At 39.4% G+C, this 18,204-nt stretch overlaps 1 protein-coding gene across 3 annotated transcripts in view; it reads left to right on the top strand.

Moving 5' to 3' along the window:
• The window catches only part of GOLGA5 (golgin A5), a 47,359-nt gene extending 30,849 nt beyond the window's left edge, over window positions 1-16,510 (top strand). For 2 of the 3 annotated variants that reach the window (XM_031667890.1, XM_031667889.1), the window contains exons 9-13: window positions 559-657; window positions 9,808-10,033; window positions 12,082-12,187; window positions 13,944-14,007; window positions 16,041-16,510. In XM_031667890.1, the coding sequence (XP_031523750.1) occupies window positions 559-657; window positions 9,808-10,033; window positions 12,082-12,187; window positions 13,944-14,007; window positions 16,041-16,121 (576 nt within the window). In that variant the 3' untranslated portion in view covers window positions 16,122-16,510. Of the gene's footprint in view, window positions 1-558; window positions 658-7,342; window positions 7,613-9,807; window positions 10,034-12,081; window positions 12,188-13,943; window positions 14,008-16,040 lie in introns of those variants that run through there. The other variant, XR_004184799.1, reaches the window with a different exon arrangement.
• The last annotated feature ends 1,694 nt before the right edge of the window (window positions 16,511-18,204 follow it).

Raw genomic sequence — 18,204 nt, 5'->3', positions numbered from 1 at the left:
ATCTTCTAACTGCTTTATATAAAACTATTGATTTTTATATATTATTTTATATTCTGCCACCTTACTGAATTATTGTTTTTCTTTGTATCACATACTTTCCCTATTTTTAAAATGTTCCTGGTTTGTGTTTTTAATCAATTTTATGAACAGTATGTTGATCTTTATCATACATTTTATGAATATTTTTCCAGTTTGTGACTGTCATATTAATGCTATATACCTGAGATTCTTGAAGAGATTATCCATTCTTCCTCATTACTACAAGATAAACATTTTTTTTGTTTTCTGCTTATTTACACTGTTAATAATTATTTATTACAAGCCTTTGTTTACAATACATACTGAAGTGCTAACTTTTCATCAGACCCATCCAAGTCTGTTATTCACTCAGTTACATACTCATTGTATAATACACTCAGTTACACGCTCAGTTATATACTGAGTTATATGCTCAGCACATACCGATTGTCTACCATGTGCCAGGCACTGATTTAGGTACTGAGGATGGAATAGGGTACACTTATTTCGCTTCTGTTTTGTTTGTGCCTCACTTTGTAGGAGTTCCACTATATAGAAGAAGATCTTTATCGAACCAAGAACACATTACAAAGCAGAATTAAAGATCGAGAAGAAGAAATTCAAAAACTCAGGAATCAGGTATGAATCACCATTCACAACTTGTGAAAAGTTGCCACTGGAAAAACTACATTTTTTACAAAAGGACACAGTAAAACCTTTCCCGATGTTTTCACCTGAGTTCTGTTGTAACAGTGGTGGCATAAGTTCTTTTCAACCTGGTATAGAAATTTCATCTAATGCCATTTGAGTCTACATTTGCTCTGTTCTATGATTTGCTTCTTATGGAAGTATCTTGTAGCCAGAGTCACCAAGTAGATGAGAATTACCCCGGAATTTCAGACCTTTGGACTTCAGTGTGGTTACACTGATTGCCAGTTTCATAATTGTGATTTCATTTTCCTAAGAAAAATGTAATGATAAATCTTCCTATTAATGGTCAATCAGTGTTCCATAAAGTCACCAAGATCTTTTTTTAACCCTGAAAATGTAAAACATACAGAAAATAATGACACTCATGTGCCTACCACCCAGACTTACCAAAGCCTTTATCATTAGTTGATAGACTCATGCATTCACGTTCCCTGTAATTGTAGTTGTCCTTTCCTTCTTTAGGTTTAGATGATTGATTTAATGGACTTAATAATAATTTGAATAATTTACATAAAGATTTATTCTTTATTTTTTAGTTAATGGCTTAGTTTGAACTATGAAAAGTCAAATAATTTTGGTGTTTTAAGTTTCCAGACTTGATAGTAGTCCATAATTTGAAATGTTTTGAAATATTTTGTCTTAATTTTTCTTTTTCTTTTTTTTTTGAGATGGAGTCTGACTGTGTCGCCCAGGCTGGAGCACAGTGGCACGATCTCGGCTCACTGCAAGCTCCGCCTCCTGGGTTCACACCATTCTCCTGTCTCAGCCTCCCGAGTAGCTGGGACTACAGGTGCTGCCACCACGCCCGGCTAAGTTTTTGTATTTTTAGTAGACACAGGGTTTCACCGTGTTAGCCAGGACTTATTTTTTATAAGAGTTGAGAACAGCTCACTGATTTGAGCATTCCCTTCTTCCCTTGCCTATTTTGTGAAATACTTATAAATGGTAACATCATGTGCTAGCAGAAAGTCAAAGAAAAGAAGGAGCAAAAACTACCAACTGGTTTAATCCTTAAACATTTCTATATTTGCTAAATATTTATTGAGTACCTACTGTATCTGAAGTATTGCACCATTTTTGTTAATCAAGAATTAGGCCAGGTGAGGTAGTTCATGCTTGAAATCCCAGCACTTTGGGAGACCAAGTCAGGAGGACTGCTTAAGCTCAGCAGTTTGAGACCAGCCTGGGCAATATAGTGAGACCTTGTCGCTACAAAAAATAAAAAAAGTAGGTGTGGTGGCACACACCTGTAGTCCCAGCTACTCAGAGGCTGATATGAGAGGATCACTTGAGCCTGGGAGGTCAAGGCTGCAGTGAGCTCTCAGTGCACCACTACACTCCACCTTGAGTGACAGAGCGAGACCCTGTCTCAAAAAAAAAAAAATTAACCATAGCGTGGCTTATGCCTGTAGTCCTAACTACTTGGGAGGCTGAGGCAGGGAGATCACTTGAGGTCAGGAGTTCAAGATCAGCCTGGGCAACATAGTGAGACCCTCATCTCTAAAAAATATTTTTAATTAGGTACATGGTGGCATGTACCTGTAAGTCCCAGCTACTTGGGAGGCTAAGACATGAGGGTCACATGAGCCCAGGAGTTCAAGGCTGCAGTGAGCTGTGATCACCCCACTGTACTCTAGCATGGGCAGCAGAGAGAGACTTCGTTTCTTAAAAAGAAAGAACGAACCATAGGAAGATTTCTCTTAAAGGTTTTTCATCAAATTAGAAGAGAGAAAAACCTTTCTCCCATAGAATTAAGTTAACTTGTACAATTTGAAAAGAGATCAGCATCTTAATACATTGTCAAAAAAAAAAAAAATCACACATTGGAGTGAGTTAAGATTTATTCTGAATGCACAATAAAGAATTATGCTTATCATATTACTTTTGGGCTTTCTGCATGTAAGTTGAAAAAAAAATAGGTTGCCAGTTTAAATATTTTTTCATTTTTCACGCCTGTAATCCCAGCACTTTGGGAGGCCAAGGTGGGCAGATCACTTGAGGCCAGGAGTTCAAGACCAGCCAGGCCAACATAGCAAAAGCCTGTCTCTACTGAAAATACAAAAAAATTAACTGGGCATGTGGTGCGGACCTGTAATCCCAGCTATTTGGGAGGCTGAGACAGGAGAATCACTTGAACCCAGAAGGCAGAGTTTGCAGTAAGCCAAGATTGTGCCACTACTCTCCAGTCTAGGTGACAGAGCCAGACTCTATCTCAAAAAAAAAGAAAATATTGCATGGGAGTAGATGAAAACGTACAGAGAAAAACATGAACCTTTATTTTTATCCCCTAATTAGACGTAAAGTTACCAAAAATTAATTTGAGATGATGCTAAGCTCTAAGCTATAAAGCATCTAGGAGAAAGTATAGGAGAATCGTGCAATTTTCAGGCTGACAGATTTCTTAGAGAAGATACAAAAAGCACTAACTGTAGAAGAAAATGATAAATTGCTATTCATAAAAATTAAAATTTTCTTCTCTTCAAAAGACATCATTATAAAAATGAAAACAGGTAAGCCACAGACTGGGAGATAATATTTACTCTCTCTGTACCTATACATATATCTGGTAAAGGATTTATAACCAGGATAAGAACTCTTAATAATAAGGTACGCAGCCATTTCTTTTAAATAGGTAAAAGACTTGAATAGACCCAAAAAGAAGAAAAAAGCACACTTTGTTTTATTGCATTTCTCTTTATTGCAGTTTGCAGATACTGCATTTTTACCAAATTGAAAATTTATGGCAACCCTGCATCAAGCAAGTCTATCCACACCATTTTTCCAACAGCATATGATCACTTCATGTCTGTGTCACATTTTGGTAATTGTCACAATATTTCTGATTTTTTTATTATATCTGTTGTGGTGATCTGTGATCAGCGACCTTTCATGTAACTATTATAATTGTATTTGGGGCACTACAAATTGCACCCACATAAGACAGTGAACTTAATCTATAAATGTGTGTGTTCTGACAGCTCCATCAACTGGCCATTCCCACATCTCTTTCCCTGTCCTCAGGCCTTTCTAGTCTTTGAGACACAGCAATATTGAAATTAGGCCAATTAATAAATCTACAATGGCCTCTAGGTGTTCAAGTGAAAGGAAGAGTCACATGTTTCTCACATTAAGTGAAAAGCTGGAAGTGATTAAGCTTAGTGAGGAAGGTATGTCAAAAGGCAAGATAGGCCAAAGACTAGGCCTATTGCACAAGTTAGCCAAGTTTTAAATGCAAAGGAAAAGTTCTTGAAGGAAATTAAAAGTGCTGCTCTAGTGAACACACGAATGATAAGAAAGCCAAACAGCCTTATTGCTGACAAGGAGAAAGTTTGAGTGGCCTGGATAGATCAAACCAGCCACAATGTTCCTTTAAGCCAAAACCTAATCCAGAGCAAGGCCCTAACTTTCTTCAATTCTATGAAGGCTAAGAGAGGTGAGGAAGCTACAGAAGAGAAGTTTGAAGCTAGCAGAGGTTTGGTTTATATGGCATAAGGAAAGAAGCCATCTCCTAAATGTAAAAATGCAAAGTGAAGCAGCAAGTGCTAATGGAGAAATTGGTTATCTGGGAAAGAAAGAACCATAGAAAGATTTCTCTTAAAGGTTTTTCATCAAATTAGAAGAGAGGAAAACCTTTCTCCCATAGAATTAAGTTAACTTATACAATTTGAAAAGAGATCAGCATCTTAATACATTGCCAAAAAAAAAAACAAAAATTACACATTGGAGTGAGTTAAGATTTATTCTGAATGTACAATAAAGAAGTTATCTGGGAGATCTAGCTAAGATCATTGATGAAAATGGCTGCACTAAACAATAGATTTTCAGTGTAGATGAAACAGCCTTCTATTGGAAGAAAATGCTATCTAGGACTTTCATAGCTGGAGAGGAGAAATCAATGCCTGGATTCAAAGCTTCAGAGGACAGGCTGACTGTCTTGTTAGGGGCTCGTGCTGCTGGTGACTTTGAGTTAAAGCCAGTGCTCATTTACAATTCTGCAAATCCTAAGACTCTTAAGAATGATGCTCAATCTGTGCTGCCTGTGCTCTGTACAGGGAACAACAAAGCCTGGGTGACAGCACATCTGTTCACAGCATGGTTTATTGAGTATTTTAAGCTCACTGTTGAGACCTACTGCTCAGAATAAAAGATTCCTTTTAAAATATTACTGCTTATTGACAACACTCCTGGTCACCCAAGAACTCTAATAGAGTACAAGGAGATTAGTGTTGTTTTCATACCTGCTAATACAGTATCCATTTGGCAGCCCAAGGTATAATTTTGACTTTCAGGTCTCATTATTTAATTAAATTAATTAACTTTCTTATTTTTATTTCTCGAGACAGAGCCTGATTCTGTTGCCCAGACTGGAGTACAGTGGCCTGATCTCAGCTCACTGCAACCTCTGCCTCTTGGGTTTAAGCAGTTCTTGTGCCTGAGTCTCCCAAGTAACTGGGATTACTGGTGTGTGCCACCACAGCGGGCTAATTTTTGTATTTTTGGTAGAGATGGGGTTTTGCCATGTTGGCCAGGTTGGTCTCGAACTCCTGGCCTCAAGCAATCCACCTGCCTCATCCTCCCAAAGTTCTGGGATTACAGGCATGAGCCACTGCACCTGACCAGTTAATTTGAGACAAGGTCCCACTCTGTCACCCAGGCTGGAATGCAGTGATGTGATTTTGGCTCACTGTAACCTCCACCTCCTGGGCTCACGTGATCCTTCAACCTCAGTTTCCCGAGTGGCTGGGATTACAAGTGTAAGCTACCACACCTGGCTAATTTTGTTTATTGTTTGTAGAAATTAGGTCTCACTATGTTCCCCAGGCTGGTCTCAAACTCCTAGGCTCAAGTAATCCTCCCCACTCAGCCTCCCAGAGTGCCTAGATTACAGGAGTGAGCCACCGTGCCTGGTGAGTCTTATCGCTTAAGACATACTTTTTATAAGGCTATTACTGCCATAGATTCCTCAATTGGATCTTGAGGCACAGTCAATTGAGAACCTTCTGGAAAGGATTCACTATACTAGATGCCATTAAGAACATTTGTGATTCATGGGAGGAGGCCAAAATATCAACATTAACAGGAGTGTGGAAGAAACTGATTCCAACCCTCAAGGATGGCTTTGAGGAGTTCAAGACTTCATTGAAGGAAGTAATTGCACATGTGGTAGAAATAGCCAGAGAACTAGAATTAGAAATGTAGCCTGAAGATGTGGCTAAATTGCTGCAATCTCATTATACAATTTGAACAGATGACGAGTTGCTTCTTACTGATGAGCTAAGAAAGTGGTTTCTTAAGATGGAATACACTTTTGGTGAAGATCCTGTGAACATTGTTGAAATGACAGCAAAGAATTTAGAATACTACATTAACTTAGTTGATGAAGCAGTGGCAGGGTGTGAAAGGATTGACTCCAGTTTTGAAAGATGTTCTACTGTGAGTAAAATGCTATCAAGCATCATTACATGCTACTGGGAAATCTTTCGTGAAAGGAAGAATCCATCAATGTGACAAACTTTGTTGTTATCTTATTTTAAGAAATTACCACATCCACCCCAGCCTTCAGCAGCCACCATTCTGATCAGTCAGCAGCCATCAACATCAAGGCAAGACTCTCCATCAACAAAAAGATTAGGACTCACTGAAGGCTCAAATGATGGTTAGCGTGTTTATTTAAAGCAAGCTTGGTCCAGGCGTGGTGGTTCACACCTGTAATCCCAGCACTTTGGGAGGCTGAGGCGGGTGGATCATCTGAGGTCAGGAGTTCAAGACCAGCCTGACCAGCATGGTGAAACCCCGTCTCTACTAAAAATACAAAATTAGCCAGGCATGGTGGCAGGCACCTGTAATCCCAGCTACTCAGGAGGCTGAGGCAGGAGAATCGCTTGAACGCAAGAGGCAGAGGTTTCAGTGAGCCAAGATCATACCATCGCACTCCAGCCTGGGCGGCAGAGTGAAACTCCGTCTCAAAAAAAAAAAAAGCAAACTTGTCCGACCCATAGTCAGCCCAACACAAATTCGTAAACTTAAATCATTATGAGATTTTTTTGTGATTTTTTTTTTTTAGCTCATCAGCTATCATTAGTGTTAGTGTATTTTATGTGTGGCCCAAGATAATTCTTCCACTGTGGCCCAGGAAAGCCAAAAGATTGGACATCCCTGATTTAAAATATGCACATTGTTATTTTAGACATAATGCTACTGCTCTCTTAATACACTAGAGTATATTGTAAATACAGCTTTTTGTTGTTGTTTTTTGGAGACAGGATACTGCTCTGTCACCTGGGCTGGAGTGCAGTGGTGCGATGGCAGCTCACTGCAGCCTCGACCTCCCAGGCTCTAGTGGTCCTCCCACCTCAGCCCCCCGAGGAGCTGGGACTATAGGCATGCGCCACCACACTCGGCTAATTTGTAAAATTTTTGTAGAGGTGGGGTCTTAATATGTTGCCCAAGCTGGTTTTGAATTCCTGGACTCAAGCAGTCCTACCTTGACCTCCCAAAGTGCTGGAATTACACACATGAGTCACCACACCTGGCCTAAATATAACTTTTATATGCACTGAGAAACCAAAAAATTCATGTGACTGACTTTATTGCAATATTCACTTTATTCCAGTGGACCAAACCCATATTATCTCTGAGGTGTGCCTGTATATGAATGATGAAATAAGCATGTGAATAGGTGCTCAGAGTCATCACTAAGGTATACTACCACACACCCACTAGAATGGCTGAAATGGAAAAGATTGGCAGTAGCACGTGTTGGTGAGGATGTGGTGCAGCTGGAACTCTCACCCACTGCTGGTAGAAGTGCACAGCGGCACAACCACTTTGGAAAACTGGCTATTTCTGATAAGGCTAACATACATCTAACCTGTGACCTCAGGTACTTACCCAGTGTAAATGAAGACGTATGACCACAAGAAGACTTGTACATGAATATTTATAACATGCTTGTTCATAAATAGCCCAAATTGGAAACAACCCAAATGTCTATCAGCCCCTAATGGATAAACAAATTGCAAACCATTCGGCAAACTAACACAACTCAGATGAATTTTTTTTTTTAAGCCATATGCAAAAGGATTCATACTGTGTGATTCCACTCATAAGAAATTCAAGAACAGGCAAAACGAAATTCTGGTAATAGAAATCAGAATAGTGGTTGTCTAGGGTAATGGAAATATTCTTTGTTTTGATCTGGATGTTGGCTATACCGTCAAACATTTGTCACAATTCATTTTATGCTTAATACCTGGGTATTTCACTATATAGATTTTACCTTGATTAAAAAATCTTGAAGTATGTTGATTAGGGGATCATAGTACAATCCTAAAATTGAGCATTCTTTTAAAAATAGTAAACTTTAGTTTATACTGAAATTCCATCTGGTTATTTGTTATGGTGTGCTTAATTTGTGGGGAGTGCTGTAAAGAATTCGTAAGAAAGGAAGCTAATTTTTTAAGTGCCTGCCATATGACAGGTAGCATGTTAGGTGTTTTATATGTTAATTTAAGCATCGTATCCATGAACAAGGAAACAGGCTCAGATTTAATAGCTTTCCCAAGATATTGTAGCTAGGAAATGTCAGAGCTGGGGTTTTAAACTTAGATCAAACTTTTTTCAAACCTGTATTGATGTAGACAATGATTCTTACCCACATGAAGCTGACTTACAGTTTCATTGAGGAGGCAAAATTGACTCCCATAAAACAGCGTTATCGGAGTGACTGATAAATACCAAGACACTTACCAAGAAGGCTAAGATTAACCTGGGCTAGAGTGATTGGAGAGGACTTCAATAAAGAGTATGAAGTATGTTGATTAGGGGATCACAGTGCAATATTAAAATGAAGCATTCTTTTTTAAGTAGTAAATCTTAGTTTATATTCAATATAATTCCATCTGGTAGTTATTTGTTGTGGTGTGCTGAATTTGTGGGGAGTGCTCTAAGGGATTTATAAGAAAGAAAGGCAGGTGGAGCCTAGGTAAGAGAAGAGGACTGTTTCCAAATAGAGGAAACGTGGCCGGCAAAGCAGAGGCTGGATGAGAGTAGAGGGAGATGGTGACAGACACAGACACTACCAGATAGAACATGGAACGAAGGAAGTCGTTAAGTACCAACTTTCAACCAGAGCCTCCTAGGACAACTATCATTTACTGTCCCTAAATACCATGTGCAACAGGTGCTGTCATCTTCATGTACAGATGAGGAAACAGATTCAGAGAAGTACAGCAATTTACCCGAAGTCAGATAGCTTGAAAATTGCAGAGCAGAGATGAAAACCTCAGAGTGTGATCTTTGCACTGCACCATAACTGTTGAATGATGGAGGCTTTTGAATCCCCATTGAAAAGTATGGATTGTGTCCTCTAAACCCATGCTTTGAAATATTTTGACCGTGATGCCTCAGTAAGAAATACAGTTGACATCCTGTCTCAATACTCACATGCACTTACATGTACAAAACCGAAACAGGAGTTTCACAAAATTATACTTTTATATACTATGTGTTACATAAATATCAGAATATGTCCCATTCTATTCTATTGCATTTTTTTAGATGCTGATTTTGACCCACCAAATTGATTTCATGACCCCACTGTTTTTGAAAATCACTTCTGTAGACATTGAGTCAGTATTAGAGTTTAGAGAAATCCATGAATGCCACAGTTTACCTATGAGAATGTAGTAGTGTGGGCCGGGCGCGGTGGCTCAAGCCTGTAATCCCAGCACTTTGGGAGGCCGAGATGGGTGGATCACGAGGTCAGGAGATCGAGACCATCCTGGCTAACACGGTGAAACCCCGTCTCTACTAAAAATTACAAAAAACTAGCCGGGTGAGGTGGCAGGTGCCTGTAGTCCCAGCTACTCGGGAGGCTGAGGCAGGAGAATGGCGTGAACCCGGGAGGCAGAGCTTGCAGTGAGCCGAGATCTGGCCACTGCACTCTAGCCTGGGTGACAGAGCGAGACTCCGCCTCAAAAAAAAAAAAAAAAAAAGAAAAGAAAATGTAGTAGTGTGATTTCTGTATTGTAGGACTTTCATTTTATGTAACAATTTTGTGAACACTTTCTCTTTCAGCTTACCAATAAAACTTTAAGCAATAGCAGTCAGTCTGAATTAGAAAATCGACTCCACCAGCTAACAGAGACTCTCATCCAGAAACAGACCATGCTGGAGAGTCTCAGCACAGAAAAGAACTCGCTGGTCTTTCAACTGGAGCGCCTCGAACAGCAGATGAACTCCACCTCTGGAAGTAGTAGTAATGGGTCCTCGATTAATATGTCTGGAATTGACAATGGTGAAGGTAACCAAAAAAGGAATCTCAAAAGAACATTTCATTCAAACATGGTTTTGAAAAATTACAGAAAGACCATTTTTATTTGAAAGAAAGTTCATCCAATGAAGGATTCAATTTTCTGATACGAGACCTGGGCCATGCACTATTTAGTATTGTTGTTAGTGAACCAGATAATGGACTAGTTAATATTCCTCACTGGTATTAGACTTGGGGAAAATAGTCTGAGGATTGATAATTATATTGAAATGTCTGAGATACTTAAGAAGATGATGCTGATAAGGCGAGGAGTTCAGTAGAGAGGAGCTTTCAGGACACTTGAAACAAGATTTGCTTTAATAATCTTCCAGTAAATAGTTACGAGGATTAGAGCTAATACCTGGTGTACATAACCATATCTGTGCCCTATAATTTTAATAAATCTATAGATTCCCAACATATGTAATAAAAAATAATGTGTAAGATAGTATAAGCATCAACAGATCAGATTTTTAATCTTGGAACTTCATAAAGTCTACAAATTGTCATTCAGCAAATTTCTCAGTTCTTTGGCTTTATTTCTTTTTTTTTTTTTTTTTTTTTTTGAGACAGAGTCTCGCTCTGTCGCCCAGGCTGGAGTGCAGTGGCCAGATCTCAGCTCACTGCAAGCTCCGCCTCCCGGGTTCACGCCATTCTCCTGCCTCAGCCTCCCGAGTAGCTGGGACTACAGGCGCCCGCCACCTCGCCCGGCTAGTTTTTTGTATTTTTTTAGTAGAGACGGGGTTTCACCGTGTTAGCCAGGATGGTCTCGATCTCCTGACCTCGTGATCCACCCGTCTCGGCCTCCCAAAGTGCTGGGATTACAGGCTTGAGCCACCGCGCCCGGCCAGGCTTTATTTCTTTTAACAAAAAAAAATTGTTTAAGAGATACTGGGTGCCAGGTATGGGGATGGCATTGTAATTTAAATAGGGTGGGCAGGGAAGACCTCACTGAAAAGTTTCACTGCTTTAAAGTCCCAAAGGAGGTAAGATAGTGAACAATGAGGAGGCATAGAAAAAAAACTGTTCCAGGCAGAAAGAGCAGGCCCAAAGGCCCTGAGGCAGGCATGTTCCTGGCATGTTTCAGGAACAACAAGGAGGCTAGGGCCTCTGGAGTAGACTGAGTGGAGAAGACAGTTGTGTAAGATGAATCCAGAGAGCTTGGAGTAGGCTGTTAAGGCCCATATGGGGACGTTTACTCTGAATGAGGTAGGAAGCCATTGAAGGATCTTGAGAGGGGGGACTGATCTGACTTGCACTTTAATAGGCTGCCTCTGACTACTGTGTCAAGAATAGACTGCAAAGGGCTAAAAGTGGAATCAGGGAGACAGGGTGAGAGGAGGCCAGAGGTGGGTGGGTAGCCATTGCAGTAATCCATGTGAGAGATGGTAGTCTAGAACTAAGTGGGATTGTGAGGGTGGACTGAGAATTTATTTTAAAGGTGAGCTGACAGAATATGCTGGCAGATCAGATATGGAGTTTGAGAGAAAGGAGTCCAGAGTTTTGGCCTGAGCAGATGGAAGGATTGGAATTGTGATGTCCTGAGACAGGGAAGTGGCAGCTGAGGCAGGTTGACAGCTAAGGCAAGAACTCCAAATTGTAGTGTTAGGCAGGCTTTGGGGTGCCTGTTAGACATCCAGATGGAAGTGAATAGGCAGTGGGATGAGTCTGGCAGGGGGTGAAGCCTCTGGGCTGGAGTACACATTTGGGAGTCCTCTGCTTCATGGAGAGACCACCCGGCCTCACTCCTCCTCGCACAGGAACAGAGGGCCCATTAACACTTAGTATTTGTAAATTTCTTAATTTTTGCTAAAATCATTTTCTTATTTAAAAAAATTTTCTTGCTGTGGATACGGACGTTTAAACATTTATGTCATCAGATTTACCTGTCCTTTCTTTATAGTTTCATCTGCTTTGGGGTGGTGCTTAGAAAGTTGCCCTTGAAAATTTCTTCCACATGTAATCCAGTGTATTTCCTATTATAATTGTCTTAGTTAATTTTTATGTCAGTACACTAATTTGTTTTTTTATTTAAACAGGCACTCGTCTGCGAAATGTTCCTGTTCTTTTTAATGACACAGAAACTAATCTGGCAGGAATGTACGGAAAAGTTCGCAAAGCTGCTAGTTCAATCGATCAGTTTAGGTAAGCACAGCCAGTAGGGATGAGTGATGGACCATCAGCTGTTTTTATGTTTTTCAGGGCTTCAATCACAGTGACTCCCATCAGGCAGAGTCTATATTTAAAGTGACTTACTCCTTTCATGAGATTTTACACTTAAATACGTTTTTATTTATTTTACAGTTATATTACACTTTCACAAAGTGACTTACTCCTTTCATGAGATTTCAGTGTCAAGAAATTATGTCAAGGGGCTGCCAATGCCTACATTTTATTGAAGATGATTAACCCTGACTGTATCTCTTCTTTCTATAATAAGTTCTATTTTGAAAAACTTCATTAGATTTTATTGAGAAAGCCTCTGCTTCATGTAAAAGTATCCATTTGAACGGTTTATCCCAGAATTTTGTCGTGATTAGAATAAAAGATGCTACTATATATAACTGAACAGTATTCATTGTATTATATGTTTTATATAGATAACAAAATTTATGTTTATATGTAAGTTTTTATATTAGCAGACATCTGCCTTATCAAAAAAAGTACTTTAATAGTTTACATATAGCCTTGATAAGGTTCTTGTCTAAATAACCTACTGTGCCTTTTTTCTTTGTAGTGTTTATAATGAAAAGTTTTAATGAATTGTGGCATAATCTTTTTATACCTTTTTGTGTCAGAATTGAGCTGTTGTATTAAAAATAAGAAGAATGATATACCAAGATGACTGAAGCCTCAGAAATAGGGTGCCACAGCCATTATCTCCAAATCAAGCACATCTAGTTCAACTATTCATTTGTTCAACATACATAGTTTTTTGAGAACCTATGTGCAAGACATTGTGCTAGTGGCAATGAAAGAAGCAGAAAAAGGGGTATTTGCTTCTACATGTACCTGTTTTGATAGGGAAAAAATGTTGCAGAGGCGTAATAGGTCTGGACAGTATATTGCTTCCACACTATTTATTCAAATGCATGAGTTTTTATAGTTTTGTACCTTTTAGAAGCATGTGTCTGTGCCAAAGCTTCTCGATTAGCTATTTACAGGTTAATGCCAACCAGACTCTTTCTTTCCCCAGTCACATAGTTGACACCCACCTTATCTTTCATAACTTCTTTAATTCCGCTAAAAAAGATTTAGACTGGGTGCGGTGGCTCACGTCTGTAATCCCACCACTTTGGGAGGCTGAGGCAGGCGGATCACCTGAGGTCAGGAGTTTGAGAGCAGCCTGGCCAACATGGTGAAACCTTGTCTCTACTAAAAATACAAAAAAATTAGCCAGGTGTGGTAATAGCGGCATGCCTGTAATCCCAGCTACTCGGGAGGCTGAGGCTGGGGAATTGCTTGAACCCAGGAAGCGGAGGTTGCAGTGGGCAGAGATCGTGCCATTGCACTCCAGCCTGGGCGACAAGAGTGAAACTCTGTCTCAAAAAAAAAAAAAACAAAGATTTAGAGAGGGATCAAGTTTGCCTCCTACAATTGTGGCCCTAGAATTAAGAGAAATACCTGTGCTGAAGTTTTAACAGCCAAGCCCCAAATAATGATAAAGGCATTTTATCATTTCTATATTACTATTTCTATATTACTATTTCTGTGACATTTCTATATTACTATTTCAAGTAATCATTTAACAGTCTGCTATAAAAATTATTCTTCTGTGGTAGCCACATAGTTTAAATGAGTGAAATTTATCAACATCATTAGATATTACCACAGGAAGATTTGTTTTGAGTGTGACTCTCTTCTCCTCTCTCCTCTCTCCCCCATACCTGTGTCTGCACAGTATTCGCCTGGGAATTTTTCTCCGAAGATACCCCATAGTGCGAGTTTTTGTAATTATATATATGGTAAGTAAACTTGTTTGAATAAACAATGCTGCATTTGATTTTTAACTAGTTTTTTGTTTTTGTTTTTTTTTGGTTTTTTTTTTTTTGGCTGCTGATCTTATTGATGTTTTAGCAATCAATTTTTTTTTTTTTTTTTTTTGAAACAGGGTCTGGCTCTTGTGCCAAAGCTGGAGTGCAGTGGTGCGATCTTGGCTTACTGCTGCTTCTACCTCCCAGGCTCAAGCCATCCTCCCACCTTTGCCTCCTAAGTAGCTGGGACTACAGGCGTGCACCACCACATCCAGCTAATTTTTGTATTTTTTGTAGAGATAGGGTTTCACCATGTTGCCCAGGATGGTCTCAAACTTCTGGGCTCAAGTGATCCTCCACCTTGGCCTTCCAAAGTGCTGGGACTACAGGCATGCGCCACTGCACCCAGCCAGCAGACAGTTTGGAAAGAGAGAACTCAGTTTTAGTAATTAAGATTTCTTTTGGTAGAGTATAAATTGACAGTTCATTATGTCTAGAATGTAAATTCCTCAAAGACTTTTCCTACAAATGAAATTAACTTAAATGCAGTCTAATAGTTACCTCCATTTTAAAGCCCTTCTAATGATAAAAATAATTTGAATACAAAACAGTTTTTTATCTTGATGTTGTACAGTTGCTTTAATTGTTTTCATGGGTTTTGCTTTATTTTCTAAAAGAGCCTCAAGGTTGATTTACTTTCTCCCAGATTTCTTGCCTCTAGTAAAATGGTTATGGTAGTTTGGATGCCATTTCACGTGTACTGTGTGCCTAAGAAGGCTACTATTTGGAGTGGGTATGTCTAAAAGTAGTTGGGTTGAATTAAGATGGGCTGTTTTCTTGAAAAGAAACTTCTTTAAAACGAAATGAAATTTCTTTTCTTTAAAAAGAAATTTCTCTGTGATCCACTAGAGGGAAGAGTTATTCCTTTAAATAACAGGTTTTGTATTTTTGTTTTGTTTTGTTTTGTGTTCTGAGACTGAGTCTTGCTCTGTCACCCAGGCTGGAGTGCAGTGGCATGATCTTGGCTCACTGTAATCTCCGCCTCCTGGGTTCAAGCAATTCTCCTGCCTCAGCTTCCTGAGTAGCTGGGGCTACAGGCACACGCCGCTGCACCCAGAGAATTTTTGTATGTTTAGGAGATGAGTTTTCACTATGTTGGCAATTTTTGTGTATTTAGGAGATGGGTTTTCACTCTGTTGGCCAAGCTGATCTCAAACTCCTGACCTCAAGTGATCTGCCTGCCGCAGCCTCCCAAAGTGCTGAGATTACAGGCATGAGCCACTGCACCTAGCATAATAACAAGTTTTTAAGAAGAAAAGCGTGGGGAGTACAAAAAAAATTGAATGCCATCAGAAAGCATTCAGAATATGCCCCAGAGGGGTTGATTTCCCAGGTGTTAGTGATTATGAGTAACACAGGCACTGTCATGAGGTAGTGCCCAGGAGATGTGATTTCTGGCACACTACAAAGTGGTGAGGCTTTGTAGTCCAGCCTGGGCGACAAGAACGAATGGAATCTTGTATCATTTCAGTACTGCCATGAGGGAATTAAATTTGTCACTGTGGATCGTGTTCTGGGCCCTATGTCGGCCTCTGAAACCTGACACATTATTCCTGTCTAGAATATTTTCCCCTCTCTTCTTCACCAAACATTGGTTAAACTCTCTTTCAAAATACCGACTATAACTGTTCTAAAAATGTTTTCTAACCAACTTCACGTGTATCTAGCAGTTTTAATCACTCTGCATTATGATCACCTGATTGATTATTTTGCATACACATGCATATTGTGAATGTGTTAAAGTTCAGGGCTTACTCCTCTCAACTGAATTCTGTAGGAGTAGCAAGTCTTTATTACCCTCCATTGCACTGAGCTCATTTAGTTGTTTCTTTCATTCATTCCTTCATGTGTCCCATAGGGGATACTGAGGCAGGTAAGACATAATGCCTGCCCTTGGTGTACAGTGGGCCTTTGGTAAAGATTGGTTTATTGGCTAATCCACAAATTGCTTTTTCTTTCTCTAGGCTTTGCTCCACCTCTGGGTCATGATTGTTCTGTTGACTTATACACCAGAAATGCACCACGACCAACCATATGGCAAATGAACCAAGCCCAGTTGTTGCAGTGATTGGTTGTCTTTTTGTAGACTTGGGATCTGCAAGAAGGCCAGTTGCCTAAAATTTCTGAGAACAGTGCACAAGATTATTTTATCACTATAAGCTTTTAACTTTTTAAGTTATTATACAAGTATTCTACCTAAATCTTCCTATTTCCTTTAAATGGTAAGAGTTTCTAAAACAGACAATAATTTAACAAGCTCAGCTCTGCTTTTTCTGAGTTCAGTGGTCCTAATATATATGTAGAGAAAGTTGCTGGGGTTGTTTATCTCTGTACAGACCATCTGTATGTTAGGTGACATTGATTATGGGTTATAATCAGGGAAACTAATTGTATTTAGTGACAAAAATAAAAAGTTTTCTTTTTTGATAATTCAGTCTGCTTTTGGATTTTCATATATTTAACTTTGCAAAGAGAGATTTACTTTTTACATGTTATAGGCCTGATTGGTGTAAATCTTTTTATAAATACATAAATAAAAGAAAAATGTGCATTTTTCTTTTCTAAAATAATGGTTTTTCATCCCCATTAAACAAGACCTTACCAGGTGGACTTTAGTGTATAGAACCAGAAAGAAAGTAGCTGAAGTCACTAGTGTTTTTTTTTTTTTTTTTTTTTTTTTTTAATTATTATTATACTTTAAGTTCTAGGGTACATGTGCATAACGTGCAGGTTTGTTACATATGTATACTTGTGCCATGTTGCTGTGCTGCACCCATCAACTCGTCAGCACCCATCAACTCGTCATTTACATCAGGTATAACTCCCAATGCCATCCCTCCCCCCTCCCCCCTCCCCATGATAGGCCCTGGTGTTTGATGTTCCCCTTCCCAAGTCCAAGTGATCTCATTGTTCAGTTCCCACCTATGAGTGAGAACATGCCGTGTTTGGTTTTCTGTTCTTGTGATAGTTTGCTAAGAATGGTGGTTTCCAGCTGCATCCATGTCCCTACAAAGGACACAAACTCATCCTTTTTTATGGCTGCATAGTATTCCATGGTGTATATGTGCCACATTTTCTTAATCCAGTCTGTCACTGATGGACATTTGGGTTGATTCCAAGTCTTTGCTATTGTGAATAGTGCCGCAATAAACATACGTGTGCATGTGTCTTTATAGCAGCATGATTTATAATCCTTTGGGTATATACCCAGTAATGGGATGGCTGGGTCATATGGTACATCTAGTTCTAGATCCTTGAGGAATCGCCGTACTGTTTTCCATAATGGTTGAACTAGTTTACAATCCCACCAACAGTGTAAAAGTGTTCCTATTTCTCCACATCCTCTCCAGCACCTGTTGTTTCCTGACTTTTTAATGATCGCCATTCTAACTGGTGTGAGATGGTATCTCATTGTGGTTTTGATTTGCATTTCTCTGATGGCCAGTGATGATGAGCATTTTTTCATGTGTCTGTTGGCTGTATGAATGTCTTCTTTTGAGAAATGTCTGTTCATATCCTTTGCCCACTTTTTGATGGGGTTGTTTGTTTGTTTCTTGTAAATTTGTTTGAGTTCTTTGTAGGTTCTGGATATTAGCCCTTTGTCAGATGAGTAGATTGCAAAAATTTTCTCCCATTCTGTAGGTTGCCTGTTCACTCTGATGATAGTTTCTTTTGCTATGCAGAAGCTCTTTAGTTTAATGAGATCCCATTTGTCAATTTTGGCTTTTGCTGCCATTGCTTTTGGTGTTTTAGACATGAAGTCCTTGCCCATGCCTATGTCCTGAATGGTACTACCTAGGTTTTCCTCTAGGGTTTTTATGGTATTAGGTCTAACATTTAAGTCTCTAATCCATCTTGAATTAATTTTCGTATAAGGAGTAAGGAAAGGATCCAGTTTCAGCTTTCTACTTATGGCTAGCCAATTTTCCCAGCACCATTTATTAAATAGGGAATCCTTTCCCCATTTCTTGTTTCTCTCAGGTTTGTCAAAGATCAGATGGCTGTAGATGTGTGGCATTATTTCAGAGGACTCTGTTCTGTTCCATTGGTCTATATCTCTGTTTTGGTACCAGTACCATGCTGTTTTGGTTACTGTAGCCTTGTAGTATAGTTTGAAGTCAGGTAGCG

This window comes from Papio anubis, chromosome 7 (genome assembly GCF_008728515.1).
Source record: "Papio anubis isolate 15944 chromosome 7, Panubis1.0, whole genome shotgun sequence".
Taxonomy (NCBI): Eukaryota; Metazoa; Chordata; class Mammalia; order Primates; family Cercopithecidae; genus Papio; species Papio anubis.
Note: the sequence above shows the minus strand (reverse complement) of the source record. Positions and strands in the feature narration are given on the sequence as shown.